A 12,205-nucleotide genomic window follows, 5' to 3' on the forward strand; every position below is an offset into this window, starting at 1 on the left:
GGGTCACACTTAAACATGAGGTCAAGGCCAACATGAGGCAGCAGGCTGACCTTATTCGATGAGTCCGACGCCAGTCGGGGATAAGGAAGGCGGCGTTTGAGAGCATGGGGCTCGCGGTCTTGAAAATATGCATCGCGGAGGAGCGCGGAGGGTAACGTGCCCAAAATCTAGATTTCTTTTTTGCACTTTCTTTGCGGCGAGTGAGGACCTGGCGAGTGCCTGAAGATCCCTGAAGATGAGTCGCTGCGATCTGGTGGGAAGTGCGTCATTACAAGGTACAGGTACAAGTAGGTACATCAAAGCAGACGAGAACAAGGGAGCAGAGAAAGCTAAGTAGGGAGGCGAAGGCTGGGGAAGGCAACGAGGAAAATGAAATAGATGTTCAAGGATGATTGAAACGCTTCTTGAAGGATTCACGTCAAACCCTGTGCAGCGACCTGCTAGCTCAGGTGGTCACGGGGGGCTGGCCTTCCAACCTGGCCTTCGTGCGCGCGTAATGTTCAGTATCGACTTTGATGGCATTGTCGAGCTTGATATTGAGGTCGTTGGTCCACTTGTCGTCCAGCTACCAATTAATGTCAGTGTCAACGAATGAAATATGATAAAGTGCAGACTGTCACTAACCTTGTACAGGCTGTAGAGCTGCTTCATCTTTGCGGCATTGTCGTTGAACTTTGTTGTCAGCTCCTTGACCTCATTGTCGTCTGCAAAAGTTTTCACGCCATGGAGTTTGGTTGACGCTGAATTGAGCATCTCAATGGACTGCTTGATGTTCCTGGGTATGACGAAACGGCGTTTAGAATCAAGTGAATTTCGAGTACGCCAGGTGGAACGTACGTTGTGATGGTACGGCGATTGACGGACGATCGTTCATCCTTGACATCCTTGCTCAATGCCAAGTGATACCACATATACACCAGCACAACCGATCGTCCATGGAATGGTCGTCGAACCTGTCCAGCGAGCTTCATCATCTCCAAAAGTTGAGGGCCGAAGAGTTCAGGTAGTTCCGTAAAGGTGAAGATGATCTTCTCCAGGCCTTTATAGTTCTCTTCTAGTTGCTCGACTGTTTTTTCTTTCTCACCCGTCACATGGGCGGCGGCCTCGCCGACTACACTGCGAGAGGGTCAATGACTATGCAGATGATGAAAGCGGATTTACCGATTCATTTCTTCCCAAACCTTCTTGGATTTAAGGTGCTCGGCCCACTTCGAATCCACCGCATTGTCCGCGGCCAATGCGAAAGGGAAATAAACGAGCAAAATGGTCTTCACAACAGAATGGGCGCTGGCCTGTACATACGTCGTACGTGAGCGTTGTCCGAGGTTGAAGTTCCAATAACTTACAGGCACATACTTGTTATCCATCTGAGTTGCAATGTTGTCGATAAGACCCGTCAAGCCAGTCACCATCTTGTCTTCCGTCGCCCTATGGCAAGAAAAAGCTTAAAAGCATCTGGAGGGAAGTGCAGTGAATACTAACGCATCGAAAATTGAGTCATCTTGCAATTTGTGGGCAGCCCCTTTGGCGAAGTCCTGAACGCCCCTAATCATATCGATGTCATCTGCCTTTAGAGATTCCAAAAGGCCGGTTTCCAAACTGTTCTTGAGAGGGTCCGATAGCTGTAAACGTTGCGATGAGTTGGGTCAATCCAAACCTTTCAATTGGTTTGATGCGTTACCTTGAATTCCTCAGACCTAAGTCTCCCCACGATGGTAACTGTGATCTGCCAATCGGTCGCCCATCTCTCAATGGATGCGACTGACTTAGGAATGTCTGCCGCCGTGTGGTGGAGAAGGCGCGATGACCGGTCTCCGATATTATAAACGTAGTCGAGTAACAACCTGGTAGCCAGAAAGGTCAGCTTTCCATCTGCACGCAATCTGTGCGTGCAACTCGCCTTTCCAACGGAGGGATTGCTTCCGTGTACGCCTTGAACTTCGTCCACTCTGGTTCTTCAGCCTTCTCCATCTTCTTCTTGATATCCTGGATAAGCTGTTGAATCTCATTATAGACGTCGTTTGCTTTGGTTAAAATTTGCTTTGTAGACGAGTTAGCGCGCTTGAACTGGGGTTCTTCAGCATTGATATGCGTGAGCAACAGTTTGATCATCTCGGTGGCAGGACCGCCATCGGCGACAGTGATAACCGACATGAAGAGAACTTGGTTGGAGAGCGGGCGTTAAAAGCAAGATTGGTGGGGGAGTGGAGCGAGGGTAGTCGAGCAAACGAAATTCCCTTTAAAACCTTTCGGTCGCTCTTCGAGAACAACGCAACCTCGCGTTTGGGAAACCCTGCTGCTCGTTCGTTCAGAAAACGTGTCTCATTTCCGGCCAAACCGAGCCCCATTTAGGCGCCTGCTAGCTTGGCAAGGCGAATTGCCGTTTGAGTGAGGGGACTAGATGTCCAGACGTAAATGTTGTGAAGACTGAGTCTGGGATGATCAACCACAATGCCTTGTTTCGATGCGATTGATCGACAATGATGCAAGGAGGAGGCTGACAAGGACCGTAGCAAGGGATGCTGTCGATGCCACTTTGTGTGTCTTCATTTTCGCTTCGTGGCCTTTCATTATCCGAAGCTCCAACGCGAAGCATTTTTTCCCAAAAAGGTGTCTTACGGTCCTTCATACCCACATCGCAGGCTCACTTCCGACGATGATACCGAGGGGGCGTACTTAGCCCTTTGTGTGATGCTGCATCAATCCCTATCGTCGCATTGAATCTCTTCGGAAGCGACGGAACAGATCTGCCTTGAGTTATGATCGGGGCATTAAGGAAATTGAAGGATCTGGGTTTCCGGGGGGAAAAAACGCATATAATGACCTATTCGGCGCCTATGTATGTGTCATGTTAGTTACTATTTCAGGTCTACCGGCAAGAAGAAACGCACTGGTGAAAGTCTCAACAAGTATAAATAAAAGCCATTGCAGCTTTCAATTCCTGAATGTATGAATGAATGTTTGGAGATTGAGTATCGCGGTTAGCCGAGGCAGTGAATTTGAATAAGTACCCACAATGATCAGTGAGAATGGATATATATAAAAACACCCTCGTCATGAGAATTTGCTAGTCTCGTGCTGAGGGGGGAGAGAGCCAGACCTGAGGCCTGACGGCTCTCTCTGGTGGTGCGACTGGGTATGCGCGCTTAGTAAATGTGGAGCTGACTAGGAGATCTCATTGACAACCCAAAGAGTGGACATACTTTAGAAAAAGGGATCTTGGGCTGATGCGTGTGGGGCCTAGAGAGCCTGCCACGCACAGGCCTGAAGCCCCTCCTTGAGAATACGGAGGGACATTATCAAGATTATCGAAGGCCCCTGTGCGGCTTCAACTGTACGCACTGTTCCACCACAAGGATACAGGAAGTTGCGGGCGCGAATAAAAGTGACCTGGCATCACATAATGACATTCAAAGTTGATTTGAGCATGAGGTCGATGACAAGTCGATGAGGCAGCCTGACCTTATCGATTGATTCATCCTACTCCGGTCAGTGACAGGTCATGATCATAAGAACAACGTTCGAAGGCCAAGAATTTGCAGTGTTAATAGTACGGACCTATGTACGGTGGATAGATGTTGAACTCGAAGATCCCTTAGTGGTTATCGAACTGTGAGACAGTATTTGGATAGTAAGTATGTATGAGGCCTCCGGGTCATGTGATCGTTCACTACCATCTCGCCTAAGGTGATACTTACCACGCGTCCACGCAGCTCAACGCATACGCGCCAATTGTTGACGCTACGCATATACAGGCATATAACCCACATAATGGACAGACGATAAGCGCTAAGCCCTCGATATTTCATTCCCTGCTTCTGCCGCATCTCCTCATTTGACCGCTAATAAACTCCTACTTCTACCTATACTCCTGTTTCATCCGGAGTCTCAAAGTTAAAGTAGAGGGAGCCCTAGAGCGATTCGCAGCAAATGATGCATGGGTACTGGTGGTCCTGGTCGGAGCCCGGCGAGGCGTTCATGACAGCCTGAGTCGTCGGCATGAACCTTTTCCGGCATATCGCGCGACGCGGAGCGCGATGAACCCAAATGGCGATATGATTCTAGCTGCATACACATTTTTCAAGTAATCCCAAAGCGATGAGAGAAAATGGTCAACGTGGATAACACTACTAGGGACTACAGCAAGAGCAAGTACGTAGGAGAAATTAGAAAGGCATAAGCTGACCCTGAGAAGTTCAAACGGTTAAACGAAGAAACATGGGCTCCTGCTCAAAGATTCCACAGTCAAATTCAGTGACCGCCCACTCAGCCAGTCTTAACGGGGGCTGGTGCCTTCAACCTCGCCTCTGTCTGTGCGTAATGGTCCTTATCTTCTTTGGTGGCCTTCTCGAGCTGAACCTTAATGAGGGTAGTCCACTTATCGTCCAGCTGTTGATTGGTGTTAGTCCTAACGAACAAAAGAATGCAGACTGTCACCAACCTTGTACTGGCCGTAGAGCTTCTGCATTTCCGCAGACTTGCTAGTGAACTTTGCTGTCAGCTCCTGAACCACGCTCGCGTCTTTGAAGGTTGCTGCTTCAGGGAGTTTCGTCGACGCTAACGTGAGGAATTCAATGCTCTGCTTGAGGTTTCTGGGTACGACGAAATGGCGGTTAGAACGGAGTGTCCTCGAAATATGCCTGAAGAAACGCACGTTGTGATGGCACGGCGGTTGATGGGTAATCGTTCTTCCTTGACGGCATCGCACAAGGCCAGGTGATACCACATATACACCAGCACAACCGATCGTCCATGGAATGGTCGTCGAACCTGTGCGGCAAGCTTCATCATCTCGAGCAGTTGTGGGCCGAATAGTTCGGGCAGTTTCGTGACGTCGAATATGACCTTCTTCAGCGCCTCATAGTCCCCTTCCAGTTGCTCATTAGATTTCGGTTTGTCTGATAGGTGACCGACGACCTCCTGGAGCACACTGCAAGACAGTCAACGACTATCGTAAGCTGCAGATAGATTGAATTCACCGTTTCATCTCTTCCCAGACTTTTTTGGACTTGAGATGTTCAGCCCACTTCGACTCCACCCCCTTGTCTGCGGTTAATGCGAACGGGAAGTAAACGAGCAAAACGGTCTTCACGACTGGCTGCGCGGTAGCCTGTGTGTACGTTATGATCTGGTTTACTTTGAACTCTATTCAAATGCACTTGCCTGATCGTATTTGGTGTTCACTTGAGTTGCGATTGTGTCGATTAAGCCCGTCAGACCCGTCACCATCTTGTCTTCCGGCCCCCTATGGCAAGAAAAAAATTAGAAACATTCGGAGGGAAGTGCAGTGGATGCATACGCCTCGAAGATTGAATCGTCTGTCAACTTGTGCTCAGACCCTTTGGCGTAGCTTTGAACTTCCTTGATCATATCGATGTCATCCTGTTTCACCGATTCTGCAAGACCGGTCTCGAGGTTTGTCTTCAGCTCCGCCGATAAGTCCTGTAATGATATATTCACAATATGGAAACATTGATTGATGCGGTGCGTTACCTTGAATTCATTGGACTTCAGTAATTCAACGATCTTGACAGTGATCTTCCAATCGTTCGCCCATCTCTCGATGGATAGAATCGACTTGGGAATGTCCTGGGACGAGTGACTGAGATGCTCCGAGTGACTGACAAGCTGTGATGACTTGTCTCCAATCTCGTAGGTGTAGTCGAGCAACAACCTAATAGTCAACAAGATCAGCTTTCGAGGTAGACGAGGTTTGCTTCGCACAATTCACCTTTCCAGAGGGGGGATTGCCTCGGTATATGTCTTGAAACTTTTCCACTCCGCTTCTTCAGCCTTTTCCGTTTTCTTCTTGATAACTTCGATATGTTTCTCGATCCCATTGTAGACGGCGTTTGCTTTGGTTAAAATCTGCTTTGAGGATGCCTTGGACCGCTTGAACTGGGAAGCTTCCGTGTTGATATGTCCCAGCAACCGTTTGATCATATCTGTGGCGGGATTGCCGTCGGCGACAGTGATAAACGACATTGTGCGAAGTAGTCGATAAAGCGAGGCTTAGTTGTGACTTTTTTAATAGCAGAGAGTAGCGGGGAAACGACAGCGCTTAACCAAGGTCGAGGAGAACGTTTGCTTTTTAAACCTTTCGGTCTATCGACAATAAATTCCTCGGTGGTATTTGGCGGCAACACAATCTCGATTCAACACATTTGTGCACCTCCACAGGCGCTCTGGGGAGATTGGTGGCTTGACAAATTGAGCAACGACAGGGAGGAACGCCCTTGCGAATCGGAGAAACTCGGGCAGGCGTAGAAAAGCGTGTAAAGGGCATGGTCGTCCTGTGACTCTTGTCAAGAGGGAAAGCAATGTATGAGATACTACTTACACTTCAAACTGACGGATCTAAAAGACGGACCACGAGGAATCAGATTGATGAGTATGGACCGGATAGTTGTTTTCTCCAGCTTATCGATAGGGCGATGTATTAATGTCGACTTCCGGCCCAGATGTTGGAAGACGCTCGATCATTCCAAAAGAGGGCCGATATAATTCGGTGTAGCGCTCGTCATTTGTTGTCTGCTTAATTGATCCGAGATGCTGTGATGACGTCTTTGGGACTTCTTCAACTTTAAAACGTGCTGATCGACAACAAGCGCGCGTGGCTAAATCGGGTTGATCACAGCGTTCTTGTAAAAATCGCAGCACTGATCCGGGGTAGACAATCCTCTTCAATCCAAGACCTCCACGATGCACAGGTCGTTGGCATCCACCTCACGCAAGACACGTGGAATTGGTGGTGAACCTAATATCGAAACGTGCTCTGATCGAATACAGACGCCCCACTTGAAGTGTCGCTGTATCAGGTTGATCGCAGCACGATCGCACTATTGGAGGCGCCAACTCGTCTGAAAAGGACAGTCCTCTTTATTCCCAAGCAACGATCATTGGTCCTCATGGGTGATGCGTGGAGTTGACGGCGAGCCTAATGTCGGAGATCCCACTTGAAAACGTGCTCATGAAACGTATACGGGCGCCCGTGAGTACCACTAAATTGGGTCGTTCGCAGCGTGATTGTATGATAGAAGCGCCGACCTAGCTGAAACTGAGAAATCCCTTCAATCTCTCAAGTTGCGGGTTGCGTTCCTGCTCACCTCATGCCTGACGCGTGAAGTTGATGGTGAGCTTAATGGCTGGGATTGGGAGCTTCTTCCCACCAGTGAACGTCGCCATTAGAAAGAAAGCTCCTCAAGCGCTCGGTGCAATTTTCAGATTTCTGAAAACTGAAATGAACGCAGCTTTGCGTCAGAGGAGAGATAGGCGAAAGAGTGAACAGCAAGGCTTACAGTTACCAGACTGCATCGCCGTCTCTACAAGCCGGGAGGGGTGTTTGCTCTGAACAGAAGGCTTCAACGCGGGACCCAGGGCCAATCAGGGCGTATGCTTTTCCAGAAAAGCGAGGAAGGCCACGGCATTAGCGTCGAAACTGCCTGTATCGTATGGTATTATGTCGAAGCGTCAGTGAAAGCAAATTTGCAAGTTGACACTGGGGTACTTTCGCGCTTGCTTACGTAAGTATATTTGTCAGCCAACGGTCAATCATACTATTTTCGGACAACCTGCTGCTTTTTCTTGCTCCCGCACCGGAAAAAACTGACGTTTGACATCTACCGAAGACCGTCCCGAGTGGGCCTTTGTACTTATAATACAACGCGTTGGGACTATTCTCATCAACCTTGTCTGCGAGCAAGGTCCGAAGAAGCACTGACCAGGGTATGTCGTACCTCCAGGACCAATCTTCACGAGGCTGGGCATTCGAATAACTGGCCGCAAGCCATCCACTCAGTTTCTAATCTTTGCTCCAAAGAACCGGCGGAGCTCGCGACTCGTTCCTATCTGTCGTTGTCTCAAAAAAGCTTGATCTAGGGTGGGGCACACATGGATTTTGGAGATTTAGAGGCGGAGCATGGTGGTTATCATGAGGAAGGGGGAATCGTCGAAAATCTTGCTTTCTCACCCAACACGTGTTGGTCTCGTTGCAACGCTCCACCCGTCCCCGAAACCCAAAATTTCATCCTGAGGTTGGTTGAAACTCGAACTGAACAAGAGGAAATTTACAACAAGTCGTATGGTCGAACTTTGGCCACTCAAGTTTTTGCTTTGAAGTCCAATCGTTTTCTAGATTTCGTATGGGGGAACTCGCTGTGTCTTCGGACTACACAACATAGTGAATGGGGGCCCGATGATCTTTCACCTTATCTAACAACATCCAAGGAAGGACAATAGATTTTCGTTTTGGGGAGGATCTATCTTGATCTTGTGAACATACGGATACCCTCGACCGCGTACTACGATAACGATACGCCATTCTCCTTATTTCGTGCTCGTTCTGTTTAAAACGTGTTCGGGCATAGAGTCTTCACTCCTCGCTAGGGGTATGTTCTATACATGATTTGCTGACTCGTGTCGAAAGAGCAATCGACATTCCACTTGTAAAATCAACCCCTCTATCACCCCTGGAGCTAAAGATACCAAAATTTCCCCTCTGCCCACCACACAATCTCAACTTTGATACCAAGCAAATCTTAGTTTCGCGGCCCTTCTCGTACAGTCATGCAGCGTCTCAAAGACACACAGCCTCCGCAATACACGCTGCAAGCCAGTCCCTAAAAGACATGAGGTTTAGCGATGATGTTGGGGATTTGACTTGCCAGTTGTTGGTGTTGTGGTTGGTTGGATAGAAAAGCAGGAGTGTGTTGATGACTGGTACTTGCGTATTGATCCTGCCACTTCCGTTCGGCATGAGAAAAGGAAATCAGGTCAGAGTCCAGACGATGGACAGGCATTTGATCAAGCTCAGTTGTTTCAGGTTGTTTTTCGTCTCTGTAATTCAGCATCTTGGCATTGCTGATCACCCATTGTTCGCTTAGGTGACTAACGGAGCTAAAAGAGATCTTATGATGAGGTCTTAGGAGTACGAGTCATGTTAGTTGCAATCGAACTTTTCATATATTTTTGTTCTCGTCTTGAAGCCTTCATAGTGCAAGCAACGTATCATCAGTGGCCGTTTGTAAACAACCAAACAGTCTACTACGTCCTCTGTGAAGCCCTTTTCGAGGGCATCAGCTCTTTCGCAAAACGCATAAGGAATGCCGCAAAGTGGCAGGCGACTCGTTTGGATAAGATGTTTTCTAAGGATGAGGTCCACCAAGTGAGTGCCATGCGTGGTTTTCAAGTTGCCGCGTGCTTGTCTGGGGCGTCCCATGAGTTTTTTGATTTTTTGGAGAGAGGAGCAGCTGCCGGGATTCTGTCAGCGGCAATCTTGGCTTCATGGAGTTGTGAGATCCCAGTCAATCGCTCATTCACCACTGCTGCTCTGCTTGATGAAAGACAATGCTGCATGCTAGTCAAAGAGAGTATCTTCGTTACCACGGCTCAGATCGCACACGCTCACCTAAATCTGGTCCAGGCCACTTGAGAACATCGACTGTGAAAGAGAGTTGTGGTTTCGTCCAACCCAGCCAATGGTCACGAATGTCTAGTTGCTTCTTATTGAAGAGCCAGGTCTTCAGAAACGCAGTGTTCCATGAGAAAGCATAATCCAATTTCAAATCCTCGAAAACAGAAATAAGGTAAAGCTTTGCACAATCAGCCAAAAGAAACCCGAGGGATAAACGAGAACCTTGCAAATAATACATGCAAATGCATCATCGACCAGCAATGATGCGTGCCGTGTCACTTTCCGAAACGCCATTGGCTTGCCCGCCACCAACAATTCCAGCAACCGTCTTTTGCATGTCTGTCCATTCAGACTCCCTCGGCAACGCCATGTCTCCAATGTCATAAATATATAAACGACCATCACTACCTCCGAGGGCAGCCCGCCGGCCATCTTTCTTATCCCATTGCAACTTGTTGATCGCCCTTCCAGAGCCGACTGTCGTTGATACTACAGGAACCTGAAAAAGGCGATCAGTGAACTTCAACCAGACGACACATTCAGATAAAGGAGTACCTCTGTGTCGGCGTTCAAATTCCACAAATCAAACTTGCCAGACCCATCAACAGTGGCAAACACCGCCGGGTGTGCAGGATGCCATTTCACATCGTACACATAGTCGTCAGCCTCATCGAAAGAATAAATGGGCGCAACGTTATGAAGCGTCGTCGACGGCTTCGCGAGTGACTTGGCTCTCCAAAGCTTGACAGTCCAATCGACTGAGCTTGTCAGGAACAGGTCTGAGAAATCCACAGGCCCTACAAGCGGATGAAAGTGCAGCCCCATGACAGGCCCTGAGTGCCCTTTGTAAACGTCGTATTGGTTTAGGCCGGCTTTCGCTCCAGCGCGGTCATACCGATTTGCTTGGTAAACGTTTCCCTCTTCGGTACCGACCCAGAAGGTTGTCGTCTCGTTGTCTGGGAAGTCTAAAGTGGTGATGGCGACCTCTCCTGTCTTGTTGTGTCCAGCATGCACTAACTCAAGTGTTTCCTAAACATAATCGATATCAGCATTGAACCATATGAGAAAGGGAGGAATGACATACCTGAGGTTGAGCTAGCATATCAACAAGCCAACTGCAAACGGTACCGTCGGTGCTACTGGTTATAAGATTGTGTGCGTTCTGTGTGCCGACCATTTGCATGGCATAAACAGGATGCGTATGGCCTGCGGCTGACAATGGCGTCTTAAGAACGGGAAGATGTTTAGATCGGGTATCCCAAAGAAGAATTTGCCCTGAGTAGGTTCCACCAAACACGAGGTTTGAATGGAAGGGAGAGAAAGTGACAGAAAGGACGTCCGACTACATGGCAAAGTTAGCATTGTGATTGAAAAGGATTTGGTTGGACTATGCACTTGAGAATGGAAGACAAATTCAGGTCTTTCCAGCATATGTAAATTCCACACAGCAACGATACCATCAGGCTCGTTAGGAGCCGCTGGATTCTTGTTATATGAAGCCACGCTGAGTTCAGGGTACTACGAAGATAACGTCAGTATTCATCAGGTCAACAAACCGTTTGAAGACTTGCTTTTGGTGACCAATCTACATCCGTTATTGAGCGATTCTTCCCATATCGTTCATCCCAGAATTCGCATACGCGTTTGACGCGTTTTCCTTCAGAATCATCACTGTGTTGACTGAGCAACTGCGTGCCAAACACGAAATGACCTGTTCTCACCCTTCTGATTCTGCTCCAATGCGATAGTCGCGAATATAGTCATAACCGTCATTAAGAGCTCTTTGAAGTATTTTTGATGATTGTTCTACGAAATCCAGAAACTCAGGCGCTGCCAGGATGCTCGCGCGTTCTTCCTCGGAGAGCTCTGTACATGTCGTACCGTAAGTCCAAGGGTTATAGAAGGTTCAAGTATTGAATATGTACCTCGTATTTCCTGCTCAATTTCCTGCTCAAGCTTGACGCTTTCTTCCTCGAGTGCTTTGTCCCGAGCAATCCTATCAGCTTCGACGTCCCTTTCCCGATAGATTCGTTGGCGGAGTTGCTCCTCATAGTCATGTGGAACTTCTGTCTCGACGGCCATCGTCTGGACTTCCTTATTGTAGATCACACGTTCCTGCAATGGTAGCCTCATGTCAGCCAAACCAATAGATGCCAGAACATTGGGAAAGACCGTTTGTGGCAACTCAAACAACTCTTGCTCGACGTCAATGAGATCTGGATACATCCTGGGTGTCATCGTCCTGTAATTGTCGCTGAATCGTTGAAAAAAAACATAGTGTCGACTCCAACATACCTCTCAATGACATTCTCGGTCGCTGAGCTACTAGAGCCTGGTACATTGGTTGTCCCCATACTACCGCCTCGGTCAGAATGCAAGTCACTCTGTCGACTCGCTCGTCCAGATATCGACAACGCAGATGGACCTGGGAGACCGATAGCGCGTCCATGAGCTGGAGAACCAGGAATGGACGAGGAAGGGGTCAAGTCGCCACTATCCAGACCACCCCGACTCGAGGTTCCAACCAATAGGGTAACTAGATCCTCAACATCTCTCTTCGCTGGAGATGCTGCGACCTGGTGGCGGTGAATATAAGAGCCAGTTGTGTTGAGTTGCACTTACGTCGGATGTCTTCCGTTCCGTTTCCAACTTTTGTCGATCTGCCCTTGCTTTCCTGAGTTCTGCGAGTTTCGCCCGTTTTACCTCGATTTCAGCTCTGCGCCTATCAGACATGATGAATTGGGGGGAGGCTTGACGAAATGGTAGGGTTCTATGTTCAGACGTGTTCAATGT

The 12,205-nt window shown here is 48.4% G+C and overlaps 4 protein-coding genes across 4 annotated transcripts; all 4 read right to left on the bottom strand.

Moving 5' to 3' along the window:
• Nucleotides 1-445: 445 nt before the first annotated feature.
• Nucleotides 446-2,154, bottom strand: LACBIDRAFT_329518 (uncharacterized protein; the record flags this gene model as incomplete). Its single annotated transcript, XM_001883720.1, has 8 exons — nt 446-565; nt 625-775; nt 838-1,116; nt 1,162-1,292; nt 1,347-1,428; nt 1,483-1,622; nt 1,682-1,844; nt 1,931-2,154. The coding sequence occupies 8 exons, from the start codon at nt 2,152-2,154 to the stop codon at nt 446-448; spliced, it is 1,290 nt and encodes a 429-aa protein (XP_001883755.1).
• Nucleotides 2,155-4,266: 2,112 nt separating this feature from the next.
• Nucleotides 4,267-5,985, bottom strand: LACBIDRAFT_302786 (uncharacterized protein; the record flags this gene model as incomplete). The annotated part of the gene is made up of 8 exons (XM_001883721.1): nt 4,267-4,389; nt 4,442-4,592; nt 4,655-4,930; nt 4,980-5,110; nt 5,164-5,245; nt 5,300-5,442; nt 5,494-5,674; nt 5,732-5,985. The coding sequence occupies 8 exons, from the start codon at nt 5,983-5,985 to the stop codon at nt 4,267-4,269; spliced, it is 1,341 nt and encodes a 446-aa protein (XP_001883756.1).
• A 2,401-nt stretch (nt 5,986-8,386) lies between these two features.
• On the bottom strand, nt 8,387-8,755 carry LACBIDRAFT_302787 (uncharacterized protein; the record flags this gene model as incomplete). Its single annotated transcript, XM_001883722.1, has 1 exon — nt 8,387-8,755. The coding sequence occupies one exon, from the start codon at nt 8,753-8,755 to the stop codon at nt 8,576-8,578; it is 180 nt and encodes a 59-aa protein (XP_001883757.1). The 3' UTR covers nt 8,387-8,575.
• An 814-nt stretch (nt 8,756-9,569) lies between these two features.
• On the bottom strand, nt 9,570-12,145 carry LACBIDRAFT_390205 (cytoplasmic dynein intermediate chain; the record flags this gene model as incomplete). Its single annotated transcript, XM_001883723.1, has 9 exons — nt 9,570-9,911; nt 9,968-10,441; nt 10,497-10,754; nt 10,808-10,930; nt 10,984-11,083; nt 11,134-11,278; nt 11,338-11,654; nt 11,708-11,988; nt 12,035-12,145. The coding sequence occupies 9 exons, from the start codon at nt 12,143-12,145 to the stop codon at nt 9,660-9,662; spliced, it is 2,061 nt and encodes a 686-aa protein (XP_001883758.1). The 3' UTR covers nt 9,570-9,659.
• Nucleotides 12,146-12,205: the final 60 nt, after the last annotated feature.

This window comes from Laccaria bicolor, genomic scaffold (assembly GCF_000143565.1).
Source record: "Laccaria bicolor S238N-H82 LACBIscaffold_22 genomic scaffold, whole genome shotgun sequence".
Lineage (NCBI taxonomy): Eukaryota > Fungi > Basidiomycota > Agaricomycetes > Agaricales > Hydnangiaceae > Laccaria > Laccaria bicolor.